This window comes from Nerophis lumbriciformis, linkage group LG37 (genome assembly GCF_033978685.3).
Source record: "Nerophis lumbriciformis linkage group LG37, RoL_Nlum_v2.1, whole genome shotgun sequence".
Taxonomy (NCBI): domain Eukaryota; kingdom Metazoa; phylum Chordata; class Actinopteri; order Syngnathiformes; family Syngnathidae; genus Nerophis; species Nerophis lumbriciformis.
Window position 1 is genome coordinate 4840363 of NC_084584.2, and position 13863 is coordinate 4854225.

A 13863-nucleotide genomic window follows, 5' to 3' on the forward strand; every position below is an offset into this window, starting at 1 on the left:
ATATAGTTATTAATTAAATGTGTTCATTTTATTTGTACATCATATTAGATCATTTTAGATATTCCAGACAGTTTTATTTATTAGTGAATTTTTATCAGTTACTATTGCTTATGATTGTAGATCATTTGTTTATTTATTGTATTTATGAGACAGTGAACCTCATGACGTGTCCAGTCTGAACATTTTACTACTTCTTTAGCAACTTCATCAGGTTTTTGTTTTGTTTTGTGGATTGTTTTTGATGTAGTTGTCGACTGTTTTTTATGTAGTTGTGGACTGTTTTTTATGTAGTTGTGGATTGTTTTTGATGTAGTTGTAGATTGTTTTTGATGTAGTTGTAAACTGTTTTTGATGTAGTTGTAGACTGTATTTGATGTAGTTGTAGAACTTTTTTAAGTAGTTGTAGTCTGTTTTTGATGTAGTTGTAGACTGTTTTTGATGTAGTTGTCGACTCTTTTTTTGACGTGGTTGTAGAGTTTTTTTGATGTAGTTGTAGACTGTTTTTGATGTAGTTGTAGACTGTTTTTGATGTAGTTGTAGACTGTTTTTGATGTAGTTGTAGACTGTTTTTGATGTAGTTGTCGACTCTTTTTGATGTAGTTGTAGACTGTTTTTGATGTAGTTGTAGACTGTTTTTGATGTAGTTGTAGACTGTTTTTGATGTAGTTGTCGACTCTTTTTTTGACGTGGTTGTAGACTCTTTTTGATGTAGTTGTAGACTGTTTTGGATGTAGTTGTAGACTGTTTTTGATGTAGATGTAGACTGTTTTTGATGTAGTTGTCGACTCTTTTTTTGACATAGTTGTAGGCTGTTTTTGATGTAGTTGTCGACTGTTTTTGATGTAGTTGTAGATTGTTTTTGATGTAGTTGTCGACTATTTTTTATGCAGTTGTCGACTGTTTTTAATGTAGTGGTAGACTGTTTTTGATGTAGCTGTAGAATGCTTTTGATGTAATTGTAGGTTGTTTTGGATGTAGTTGTAGATTGTTTTGGATGTAGTTGTCAGCTGTTTTTGATGTAGTTGTTGACTCTTTTTTTGACGTAGTTATAGACTGTTTTTGATGTAGTTGTCGACTCTTTTTGATGTAGTTGTCGACTGTTTTTGATGTAGTTGTAGACTGTTTTTGATGTAGTTGTAGACTGTGTTTGATGTAGTTGTCGACTGTTTTTGACGTAGTTGTAGACTGTTTTTGATGTAGTTGTAGACTGTTTTTGATGTAGTTGTAGACTGTTTTTGATGTAGTTGTCGACTCTTTTTTTGACGTGGTTGTAGACTGTTTTTGATGTAGTTGTAGACTGTTTTGGATGTAGTTGTGGACTGTTTTTGATGTAGATGTAGACTGTTTTTGATTTAGTTGTCGACTCTTTTTTTGACATAGTTGTAGACTGTTTTTGATGTAGTTGTAGACTGTTTTTGATGTAGCTATAGACTGTTTTTGATGTAGTTGTAGACTGTTTTTGATGTAGTTGTCGACTCTTTTTGATGTAGTTGTAGACTGTTTTTGATGTAGTTGTCGACTCTTTTTGATGTAGTTGTAGACTGTTTTTGATGTAGTTGTAGACTGTTTTTGATGTAGTTGTAGACTCTTTTTGATGTAGTTGTAGACTGTTTTTGATGTAGTTGTAGACTGTTTTTGATGTAGTTGTAGACTGTTTTTGACGTAGTTGTAGACTGTTTTTGACGTAGATGTAGACTGTTTTGGATGTAGTTGTAGACTGTTTTTGATGTAGATGTAGACTGTTTTTGATGTAGTTGTCGACTCTTTTTTTGACATAGTTGTAGACTGTTTTTGATGTATTTGTCGATTGTTTTTGATGTAGTTGTAGATTGTTTTTGATGTAGTTGTCGACTATTTTTTATGCAGTTGTCGACTGTTTTTAATGTAGTGGTAGACTGTTTTTGATGTAGCTGTAGACTGCTTTTGATGTAGTTGTAGGTTGTTTTTTATGTAGTTGTAGGTTGTTTTGGATGTAGTTGTAGATTGTTTTGGATGTAGTTGTCAGCTGTTTTTGATGTAGTTGATTACTTTTTTTTTTGACATAGTTATAGACTGTTTTTGATGTAGTTGTAGATTGTTTTTGATGTAGTTGTTGACTGTTTTTGATGTAGTTGTCAACTGTTTTTGTTGTAGTTGTAGATTGTTTTTGATGTAGTTGTGGATTGTTTTTGATGTAGTTGTAGATTGTTTTTTATGTAGTTGTAGACTGTTTTGGATGTAGTTGTAGATTGTTTTTGATGTAGTTGTAAACTGTTTTTGATGTAGTTGTAAACTGTTTTTGATGTAGTTGTAGACTGTATTTGATGTAGTTGTAGAACTTTTTTTAAGTAGTTGTAGTCTGTTTTTGATGTAGTTGTAGATTGTTTTTGATGTAGTTGTAGATTGTTTTTGATGTAGTTGTAGATTGTTTTTGATGTATTTGTAGATTGTTTTTGATGTAGTTGTAGATTGTTTTTGATGTAGTTGTCGACTTTTTTTGACGTGGTTGTAGACTGTTTTTGATGTAGTTGTAGACTGTGTTTGATGTAGTTGTCGACTCTTTTTTTGACGTAGTTGTAGACTGTTTTTGATGTAGTTGTCGACTCTTTTTTTGACGTAGTTGTAGACTGTTCTTGATGTAGTTGTGGACTGTTTTTGATGTAGTTGTAGACTGTTTTTGATGTAGTTGTCGACTCTTTTTTTGACGTGGTTGTAGACTTTTTTTTGATGTAGTTGTAGACTGTTTTTGATGTAGTTGTAGACTGTATTTGATGTAGTTTTAGACCTTTTTTAAGTAGTTGTAGACTGGTTTTGATGTAGTTGTGGATTGTTTTTGATGTAGTTGTAGATTGTTTTTTATGTATTTGTAGATTGTTTTTGATGTAGTTGTAGATAGTTTTTGATGTAGTTGTAGATAGTTTTGATGTAGTTGTAGATTGTTTTTGATGTTGTTGTAGATTGTTTTTGATGTAGTTGTAGACTGTTTTCGATGTAGTTGTAGATTATTTTTGATGTTGTTATAGATTGTTTTTGATGTAGTTGTCGACTGTTTTTTATGTAGTTGTAGATTGTTTTTTATGTCGTTGTAGATTGTTTGTGATGTAGTTTTAGACTGTTTTTCTACAACTACATAAAAAAAAAATCCTGATCAAGTTGCTAAAGAAGTAGTAAAATGTTCAGACTGGACACTTCATGAGGTTCACTATCTCATAAATACAATAAATAAACAAATGATCTACAATCATAATCAATATTAACTAATAAATAATACTGTCTGGGTTTTATTTTATTTATTTATTTTTTTCCTGTATTTTGGATGTTTTAAATGGCTTTTGTGACCCCAATACGACCTTTGACCCAGTTTAGTTGTGACCTGATGATATCACTTGTGGTGAACAATCCCAGAAAATTATGTTTTAGACGCACAAAACATCTTTAAAATCTAAAAAAAAAAAGAAGAAGAAGAAATCTAGAATACTCAACTGCTATACTGTGCGTGTGTGTGTGTGTGTGTGTGTGTGTGTGTGTGTGTGTGTGTGTTCCGACCAATGAAGAGAAGATAAGAGTCCAGCTGACCTCCTAGGCGGAGACAAGCTTGTGTGAAAGGAGTCATTTCCTGTGTGACGTCTTGTGGAGATGTAGTGTGGAGGAGGATGGAGGGAAGTGTGTGAGGAGGACAAGACAACCTCGTTACAACCTGAGAGTGCAGGTGTGAGGGAGGAGGAGGAGGAGGATGAAGACGGGACATCCATGAGCCATGAAGTCTTCAAGTAAGCTTCTTGACATTTTGTCCTCTAGCATGGAGATGAGAGAAGAAGTGAGGAGATGTCAGAGTGACGTCTTGTCCTCCATTAGAGAAGAAGTGAGGAGATGTCAGAGTGACGTCTTGTCCTCCATTAGATGATCTAGGAGATGAGAGAAGAAGTGAGGAGATGTCAGAGTGACGTCTTGTCCTCCATTAGAGAAGAAGTGAGGAGATGTTAGAGTGACGTCTTGTCCTCCATTAGATGATCTAGGAGATGAGAGAAGAAGTGAGGAGATGTTAGAGTGACGTCTTGTCCTCCATTAGATGATCTAGGAGATGAGAGAAGAAGTGAGGAGATGTCAGAGTGACATCTTGTCCTCCATTAGAAGGTCTAGGAGATGAGAGAAGAAGTGAGGAGATGTCAGAGTGACATGTTGTCCTCCTCCATGAAGACTTTTTTTCATTCATTTGTATTTTCCTTCATTCCGATTGGCTGCTTTTTACAACAAATAATTCTGTTGCCGTGCAGAATTGACTCCCAGGCTTCCATTTTATCATTGTCATAGTTGACTTGATGAGCATCTCACTCCCTTTATGTGACCTTTATGTGACCTTTAATGCCTTTGACCATGACGTCATGCAACACGATGCTCATGTTGAAGGTGTTGTGACGGAATTCATTTCAAAATTTGCATTGTCCGTTATTTATATCAGGAACTATTGAGTGAGTATACATTAGAGTTCCCAGGACCCTTTTGTCCCCCATTGACTCTCTTAATAATAACCATTTTACCCTTTTGTCCCCCATTGACTCTCTTAATAATAACCATTTTACCATTTTGTCCCCTATTGACTCTCTTAATAATAACCATTTTACCCTTTTGTCCCCCATTGACTCTCTTAATAATAACCATTTTACCCTTTTGTCCCCCATTGACTCTCTTAATAATAACCATTTTACCATTTTGTCCCCTATTGACTCTCTTAATAATAACCATTTTACCCTTTTGTCCCCCATTGACTCTCTTAATAATAACCATTTTACCCTTTTGTCCTCCATTGACTCTCTTAATAATAACCATTTTACCATTTTGTCCCCTATTGACTCTCTTAATAATAACCATTTTACCCTTTTGTCCCCCATTGACTCTCTTAATAATAACCATTTTACCCTTTTGTCCTCCATTGACTCTCTTAATAATAACCATTTTACCATTTTGTCCCCTATTGACTCTCTTAATAATAACCATTTTACCCTTTTGTCCTCCATTGACTCTCTTAATAATAACCATTTTACCCTTTTGTCCCCCATTGACTCTCTTAATAATAAACATTTTTCCATTTACTGTAAACCTGTTATTTTGTAACTCTTTTTCCATGAAAACCACATTTGCATTGTCCATTCTTTGCTACCTTAGTTTTAGCACAAGCTATTGATGTAGTTGTAGATTGTTTTTGATGTAGTTGTAGACTGTTTTGGATGTAGTTGTAGACTGTTTTGATGTAGTTGTAGACTGTTTTTGATGTAGTTGTAGACTGTTTTGATGTAGTTGTAGACTGTTTTTGACGTAGTTGTGGATTGTTTTTGATGTCGTTTTAGATTGTTTTTGATGTATTTGTAGATTGTTTTTGATGTAGTTGTAGATAGTTTTTGATGTAGTTGTAGATTGTTTTTGATGTAGTTGTCGACTGTTTTTTTATGTAGTTGTAGATTGTTTTTGATGTAGTTGTAGACTGTTTTGGATGTAGTTGTAGACTATTTTTGATGTAGTTGTAGATTGTTTTTGATGTAGTTGTCGACTGTTTTTGATGTAGTAGTAGATCTTTTTTGGTGTATTTTTAGATTTTTTTTGATGTAGTTGTAGATTGTTTTTGATGTAGTTGTAGATTGTTTTTGATGTAGTTGTAGATTGTTTTGGATATAGTTGTAGATTGTTTTTGATGTAGTTGTAGATTGTTTTTGATGTAGTTGTAGATTGTTTTTGATGTAGTTGTAGATTGTTTTGGATATAGTTGTAGACTGCTTTTGATGTAGTTGTAGATTGTTTTTGATGTAGTTGTAGATTGTTTTTGATGTAGTTGTAGATTGTTTTTGATGTAGTTGTAGATTGTTTTTGATGTAGTTGTAGACTATTTTTGATGTAATTGTAGATGTCGTTGTAGATTGTTTGTGATGTCGTTTTAGACTGTTTTTCTACAACTACATTAAAAAAAAAACCTTAGTTATTAGTTACTATTGCTTATGATTGTACAAACCCCGTTTCCATATGAGTTGGGAATACAATGATTTGCAAATCCTTTTCAACCCATATTCAATTGAATATGCTACAAAGACAACATATTTGATGTTCAAACTCATAAACTTTTTTTTTTTTTTTTGCAAATAATAATTAACTTAGAATTTCATGGCTGCAACACGTGCCAAAGTAGTTGGGAAAGGGCATGTTCACCACTGTGTTACATCACCTTTTCTTTTAACAACACTCAATAAACAATTGGGAACTGAGGAAACTAATTGTTGTAGCTTTGAAAGTGGAATTCTTTCCCATTCTTGTTTTATGTAGAGCTTCGGTCGTTCAACAGTCCGGGGTCTCCGCTGTCGTATTTTACACTTCATAATGCGCCACACATTTTCGATGGGGGACAGGTCTGGACTGCAGGCGGGCCAGGAAAGTACCCGCACTGTTTTTTTACAAAGCCCCGCTGTTGTAACACGTGCTGAATGTGGCTTGGCATTGTCTTGCTGAAATAAGCAGGGGCGTCCATGAAAAGGACGGCGCTTAGATGGCAGCATATGTTGTTCCAAAACTTGTATGTACCTTTCAGCATTAATGGTGCCTTCACAGATGTGTAAGTTACCCATGCCTTGGGCACTAATACACCCCCATACCATCACACATGCTGGCTTTTGAACTTTGCGTCAATTACAGTCTGGATGGTTCGCTTCCCCTTTGGTCCAGATGACACAATGTCCACAGTTTCCAAAAACAATTTGAAATGTGGACTCGTCAGACCACAGAACACTTTTCCACTTTGCATGAGTCCATCTTAGATGATCTCGGGCCCAGAGAAGCCGGCGGCGTTTCTGGGTGTTGTTGATAAATGGCTTTGGCTTTGCATAGTAGAGCTTTAACTTGCACTTACAGATGTAGCGACCAACTGTATTTAGTGACAGTGGTTTTCTGAAGTGTTCCTGAGCCCATGTGGTGATATCCTTTAGAGATTGATGTGGGTTTTTGATACAGTGCCGTCTGAGGGATGGAAGGTCACGGTCATTCAATGTTGGTTTCCGGCCATGCTGCTTACGTGGAGTGATTTCTCCAGATTCTCTGAACCTTTTGATGATATTATGGAGCGTAGATGTTGAAATCCCTAAATTTCTTGCAATTGCACTTTGAGAAACGTTGTTCTTAAACTGTTCAACAATTTGCTCACGCAGTTGTGGACAAAGGGGTGTACCTCGCCCCATCCTTTCTTGTGAAAGACTGAGCATTTTTTGGGAAGCTGTTTTTATACCCAATCATGGCACCCACCTGTTCCCAATTAGCCTGCACACCTGTGTTTGATGAGCATTCTACGGAGCCCCTAAAGGGACATGGGGGAATTTTTTATTTTAAAAAAAAAAACATTTTTTTTTTTTTTTTTAGACATGTATATCGTGCGCACGAGAAACTTTTTATAAAGTTATAAAAAATAAAAGAATTAAAATAATTTTATTTTATTTTTATTTTTTTAGACATGTATCTCCTGCTCCTAGGGAGGTGTTTAGGGCACGTCCGACCGGTAGTTGTCGACTATTTTTTATGCAGTCGTCGACTGTTTTTGATGTAGTGGTAGACTGTTTTTGATGTAGCTGTAGACTGCTTTTGATGTAGTTGTAGACTGTTTTTGATGTAGTTGTAGGTTGTTTTGGATGTAGTTGTAGATTGTTTTGGATGTAGTTGTCAGCTGTTTTTGATGTAGTTGTTGACTCTTTTTTTGAAGTAGTTATAGACTGTTTTTGATGTAGTTGTCGACTGTTTTTGATGTATTGTCGACTGTTTTTGTTGTAGTTGTAGATTGTTTTTGATGTAGTTGTAGATTGTTTTTGATGTAGTTGTCGACTGTTTTTTATGTAGTTGTAGATTGTTTTTGATGTAGTTGTCGACTGTTTTTTTTATGTAGTTGTAGATTGTTTTTGATGTAGTTGTAGACAGTTTTGGATGTAGTTGCAGACTGTTTTGGATGTAGTTGTAGATTGTTTTTGATGTAGTTGTAAACTGTTTTTGATGTAGTTGTAGACTGTATTTGATGTAGTTGTAGACCTTTTTTAAAGTAGTAGTAGACTGTTTTTGATGTAGTTGTGGATTGTTTTTGATGTAGTTTTAGATTGTTTTTGATGTAGTTGTCGACTCTTTTTGATGTAGTTGTAGATTGTTTTTGATGTATTTGTAGATTGTTTTTGATGTAGTTGTAGATAGTTTTTGATGTAGTTGTAGATTGTTTTTTATGTATTTGTAGATTGTTTTTGATGTAGTTGTAGATTGTTTTTGATGTAGTTGTAGACTGTTTTTGATATATTTGTAGATTGTTTTTGATGTAGTTGTCGACTCTTTTTTATGTAGTTGTAGATTGTTTTTGATGTAGTTGTCGACTGTTTTTGATGTAGTTGTAGATTGTTTTTGATGTAGTTGTAGACTGTTTTGGATGTAGTTGTGGAATGTTTTGGATGTAGTTGTAGACTGTTTTGGATGTAGTTGTAGATTGTTTTTGATGTAGTTGTCGACTGTTTTTTATGTAGTTGTAGATTGTTTTTGATGTAGTTGTAGACGGTTTTGGATGTAGTTGGAGATTGTTTTTGATGTAGTTGTAGACAGTTTTGGATGTAGTTGCAGACTGTTTTGGATGTAGTTGTAGATTGTTTTTGATGTAGTTGTAAACTGTTTTTGATGTAGTTGTAGACTGTATTTGATGTAGTTGTAGACCTTTTTTAAAGTAGTTGTAGACTGTTTTTGATGTAGTTGTGGATTGTTTTTGATGTAGTTTTAGATTGTTTTTGATGTAGTTTTCGACTGTTTTTGATGTAGTTGTAGATTGTTTTTGATGTATTTGTAGATAGTTTTTGATGTAGTTGTAGATTGTTTTTTATGTATTTGTAGATTGTTTTTGATGTAGTTGTAGATTGTTTTTTATGTAGTTGTAGACTTTTTTGATATATTTGTAGATTGTTTTTGATGTAGTTGTCGACTCTTTTTTATGTAGTTGTGGATTGTTTTTGATGTAGTTTTAGATTGTTTTTGATGTAGTTGTCGACTCTTTTTGATGTAGTTGTAGATTGTTTTTGATGTATTTGTAGATTGTTTTTGATGTAGTTGTAGATAGTTTTTGATGTAGTTGTAGATTGTTTTTTATGTATTTGTAGATTGTTTTTGATGTAGTTGTAGATTGTTTTTGATGTAGTTGTAGACTGTTTTTGATATATTTGTAGATTGTTTTTGATGTAGTTGTCGACTCTTTTTTATGTAGTTGTAGATTGTTTTTGATGTAGTTGTCGACTGTTTTTGATGTAGTTGTAGATTGTTTTTGATGTAGTTGTAGACTGTTTTGGATGTAGTTGTGGAATGTTTTGGATGTAGTTGTAGACTGTTTTGGATGTAGTTGTAGATTGTTTTTGATGTAGTTGTCGACTGTTTTTTATGTAGTTGTAGATTGTTTTTGATGTAGTTGTAGACGGTTTTGGATGTAGTTGGAGATTGTTTTTGATGTAGTTGTAGACAGTTTTGGATGTAGTTGCAGACTGTTTTGGATGTAGTTGTAGATTGTTTTTGATGTAGTTGTAAACTGTTTTTGATGTAGTTGTAGACTGTATTTGATGTAGTTGTAGACCTTTTTTAAAGTAGTTGTAGACTGTTTTTGATGTAGTTGTGGATTGTTTTTGATGTAGTTTTAGATTGTTTTTGATGTAGTTTTCGACTGTTTTTGATGTAGTTGTAGATTGTTTTTGATGTATTTGTAGATAGTTTTTGATGTAGTTGTAGATTGTTTTTTATGTATTTGTAGATTGTTTTTGATGTAGTTGTAGATTGTTTTTTATGTAGTTGTAGACTTTTTTGATATATTTGTAGATTGTTTTTGATGTAGTTGTCGACTCTTTTTTATGTAGTTGTAGATTGTTTTTGATGTAGTTGTCGACTCTTTTTTATGTAGTTGTAGATTGTTTTTGATGAAGTTGTAGACTGTTTTGGATGTAGTTGTAGACTGTTTTGGATGTAGTTGTAGACTGTTTTGGATGTAGTTGTAGACTGTTTTTGATGTAGTTGTAGATTGTTTTTGATGTAGTTGTCGACTGTTTTTGATGTAGTAGTAGATTGTTTTGGATGTATTTGTAGATTGTTTTGGATGTAGTTGTAGATTGTTTTTGATGTAGTTGTAGACTGTTTTGGATGTAGTTGTAGATTGTTTTTGATGTTGTTGTAGATTGTTTTTGATGTAGTTGTAGACTGTTTTGGATGTAGTTGTAGATTGTTTTTGATGTAGTTGTAGATTGTTTTTGATGTAGTTGTCGACTGTTTTTTATGTAGTTGTAGATTGTTTTTTATGTAGTTGTAGATTGTTTTTGATGTAGTTGTCGACTGTTTTTTATGTAGTTGTAGATTGTTTTTGATGTAGTTGTAGACAGTTTTGGATGTAGTTGCAGACTGTTTTGGATGTAGTTGTAGATTGTTTTTGATGTAGTTGTAAACTGTTTTTGATGTAGTTGTAGACTGTATTTGATGTAGTTGTAGACCTTTTTTAAAGTAGTTGTAGACTGTTTTTGATGTAGTTGTGGATTGTTTTTGATGTAGTTTTAGATTGTTTTTGATGTAGTTTTCGACTGTTTTTGATGTAGTTGTAGATTGTTTTTGATGTATTTGTAGATAGTTTTTGATGTAGTTGTAGATTGTTTTTTATGTATTTGTAGATTGTTTTTGATGTAGTTGTAGATTGTTTTTTATGTAGTTGTAGACTTTTTTGATATATTTGTAGATTGTTTTTGATGTAGTTGTCGACTCTTTTTTATGTAGTTGTAGATTGTTTTTGATGTAGTTGTCGACTCTTTTTTATGTAGTTGTAGATTGTTTTTGATGAAGTTGTAGACTGTTTTGGATGTAGTTGTAGACTGTTTTTGATGTAGTTGTAGATTGTTTTTGATGTAGTTGTAGACTGTTTTGGATGTAGTTGTAGATTGTTTTTGATGTTGTTGTAGATTGTTTTTGATGTAGTTGTAGACTGTTTTGGATGTAGTTGTAGATTGTTTTTGATGTAGTTGTAGATTGTTTTTGATGTAGTTGTAGACTGTTTTGGATGTAGTTGTAGATTGTTTTTGATGTAGTTGTAGATTGTTTTTGATGTAGTTGTAGATTGTTTTTGATGTAGTTGTAGACTATTTTTGATGTAATTGTAGATTGTTTTTGATGGAGGCCACGGGGAAGACCCAGGACACGTTGGGAAGACTATGTCTCCCGGCTGGCCTGGGAACGCCTCGGGATCCCCCGGGAGGAGCTGGACGAAGTGGCCGGGGAGAGGGAAGTCTGGGCTTCTCTGCTTAGGCTGCTGCCCCCGCGACCCGACCTCGGATAAGCGGAAGAAGATGGATGGATGGATGGATGGATGTATCTCGTGCGCACGAGATACATGTCTAAAAAAGATAAAAATAATAATAATAATTATAAAAAATATTTTTTTCCCCATGTCCCTTTAGGGGCTCCGTAGCATTCCTCAACTTTCTCAGTCTTTTTTGCCACTTGTGCCAGCTTTTTTTAAAACATGTTGCACGCATTAAATTCAAAATGAGCTAATATTTGCAAAAAATAACAAAGTTTCCCAGTTGGAACGTTAAATATCTTGTCTTTGCAGTCAACTTCTATGCTTTTGGCTTTTATATTTGATTTAATTGTGCACCTAATTAAGTGAGCATATTGAATGCAATATTTATTCAATGTATTCCTTTTAAACATTTACTTCGACTTGTTTTCTTCATTTTCCCACCCAAACATGCAAACAATTGAGTTCAGCAGACTTTTCTAGAACAAACGTGCTCGTTGGCGGCGTCACGGCGACTTTGTCAGCGCCAATGTGTGTTTAAAACGCCACTCATAAACACTCACGTCGCACATGTTGATGGAAAAAAAAGCGGTAAAAGCCGAGGGCAGTAAAGGGGCCTAATGGGTTGCGTCGCCACGGAGACGGCGCGTAACGTCTGCGTGGACGGCGCGGCGTTAGGCGGCGAGCGTGCTCCTCTCAGCCACACTTCCTGTCTTCCCACTCGCATCATTCCTGACAATTCCCAGAGCGCCAGCAAATTCCGCCCCCGGACGCTAGGAATGCTGGGACGGCGTGTGGGCGGAGACCTTTTTTAATGCCGCCGCTTTTCCCGCCTTCTTGCAGAGCTCGAGGCCAAGGAGGCGTGTGATTGGCTGAGGGCGGCCGGGTTCCCTCAGTACGCGCAGCTCTACCAAGGTAACTTGCACCTCTTTTTTTTTTTTTTTACCTTCTGACTTTCCCTGCGTCTCCTCCCCGTCTTCTGGTGGCACGCCGTCTATTTCCAGGACCCACTTCCTGTCCATAAGGGGGAGGGGTCATGGGAAAGGCCTTCTTGTCTCTGCTGGAACACTCACATCTTCTTCACGTTCATATCTCACATCTTCTTCACGTTCATATCTCACATCTTCACGTTCATATCCTTCATCTTCTTCACGTTCATATCTCACATCTTCACGTTCATATCCTTCATCTTCTTCACGTTCATATCTCACATCTTCTTCACATTCATATCTCACATCGTCTTCACGTTCATATCTCACATCTTCTTCACGTTCATATCCTTCATCTTCTTCACGTTCATATCTCACATCTTCTTCACGTTCATATCTCACATCTTCTTCACGTTCATATCTCACATCTTCTTCACGTTCATATCTCACATCTTCACGTTCATATCCTTCATCTTCTTCACGTTCATATCTCACATCTTCTTCACGTTCATATCCTTCATCTTCTTCATGTTCATATCTCACATCTTCTTCACGTTCATATCCTTCATCTTCTTCACGTTCATATCCTTCATCTTCTTCACGTTCAAATCTCACATCTTCTTCACGTTCATATCCTTCATCTTCTTCACGTTCATATCCTTCATCCTCTTCACGTTCATATCCTTCCTCTTCTTCACGTTCATATCCTTCATCTTTTTAACGTTCATATCCTTCATCTTCTTCACGTTCATATCCTTCATCTTCTTCACGTTCATATCCTTCATCTTCTTCACGTTCATATCTCACATCTTCTTTACGTTCATATCCTTCATCTTCTTCACGTTCATATCCTTCATCTTCTTCACGTTCATATCTCACATCTTCTTTACGTTCATATCCTTCATCTTCTTCACGTTCATATCTTACATCTTCTTTACGTTCATATCCTTCATCTTCTTCACGTTCATATCCTTCATCTTCTTCACGTTCATATCCTTCATCTTCTTCACGCTCATATCCTTCATCTTCTTCACGTTCATATCTCACATCTTCTTCACGTTCATATCTCACATCTTCTTCACGTTCATATCCTTCATCTTCTTCACGTTCATATCTCACATCTTCTTTACGTTCATATCTCACATCTTCTTTACGTTCATATCCTTCATCTTCTTCACGTTCATATCCTTCATCTTCTTCACGTTCATAGCTACTAAGAGATAGCAGCTACACAATAGAAGGGGTGTCACACAAAAAAATCGATTTTTGGATCAATCGTGTCTCTTATTGGTAATGATTCTTAATCAATAAAAAACAAAAAATTATTATCATTTTTATTTTTATTTTTATTTTTTTTAAATCAGTCCTATTCAGCCACTCAGACAAATCATATTAATACCCACTAGGGGTGTAAAAAAATAAAAATAAAAAAAATAAATCGATTTTCAGATAAATCGCAATTCTTCATCCATTCATCCATCCATTCTTAATCGATAAAAAAAAAAAAAAATCAGTTTAATTTTTTTATTTTTTTTACTCTGTCCTATTTAGCCACTGAGACAAATCATATTGGTGCCCACCAAAGATGTCAAAAAATTTGATTTCTTGATTAATCGCGATTCTTAATCGATTATGAAAAATAAAAAA

The 13863-nt window shown here is 34.7% G+C and overlaps 1 protein-coding gene across 5 annotated transcripts in view; it reads left to right on the forward strand.

Annotated features, from left to right (window-relative positions):
- Positions 1-13863, forward strand: part of stard13a (StAR related lipid transfer domain containing 13a) — a 140881-nt gene that overhangs the window by 75796 nt on the left and 51222 nt on the right. For 4 of the 5 annotated variants that reach the window (XM_072912615.1, XM_072912616.1, XM_061931439.2 and 1 more), the window contains one exon: positions 12131-12202. Coding sequence is in view for 3 of the 5 variants with exons in the window: in XM_061931439.2 (XP_061787423.2) it covers positions 12131-12202 (72 nt within the window). In the remaining 2 variants the exon portion in view is untranslated. Of the gene's footprint in view, positions 1-3647; positions 3750-12130; positions 12203-13863 lie in introns of those variants that run through there. The other variant, XM_061931440.2, reaches the window with a different exon arrangement.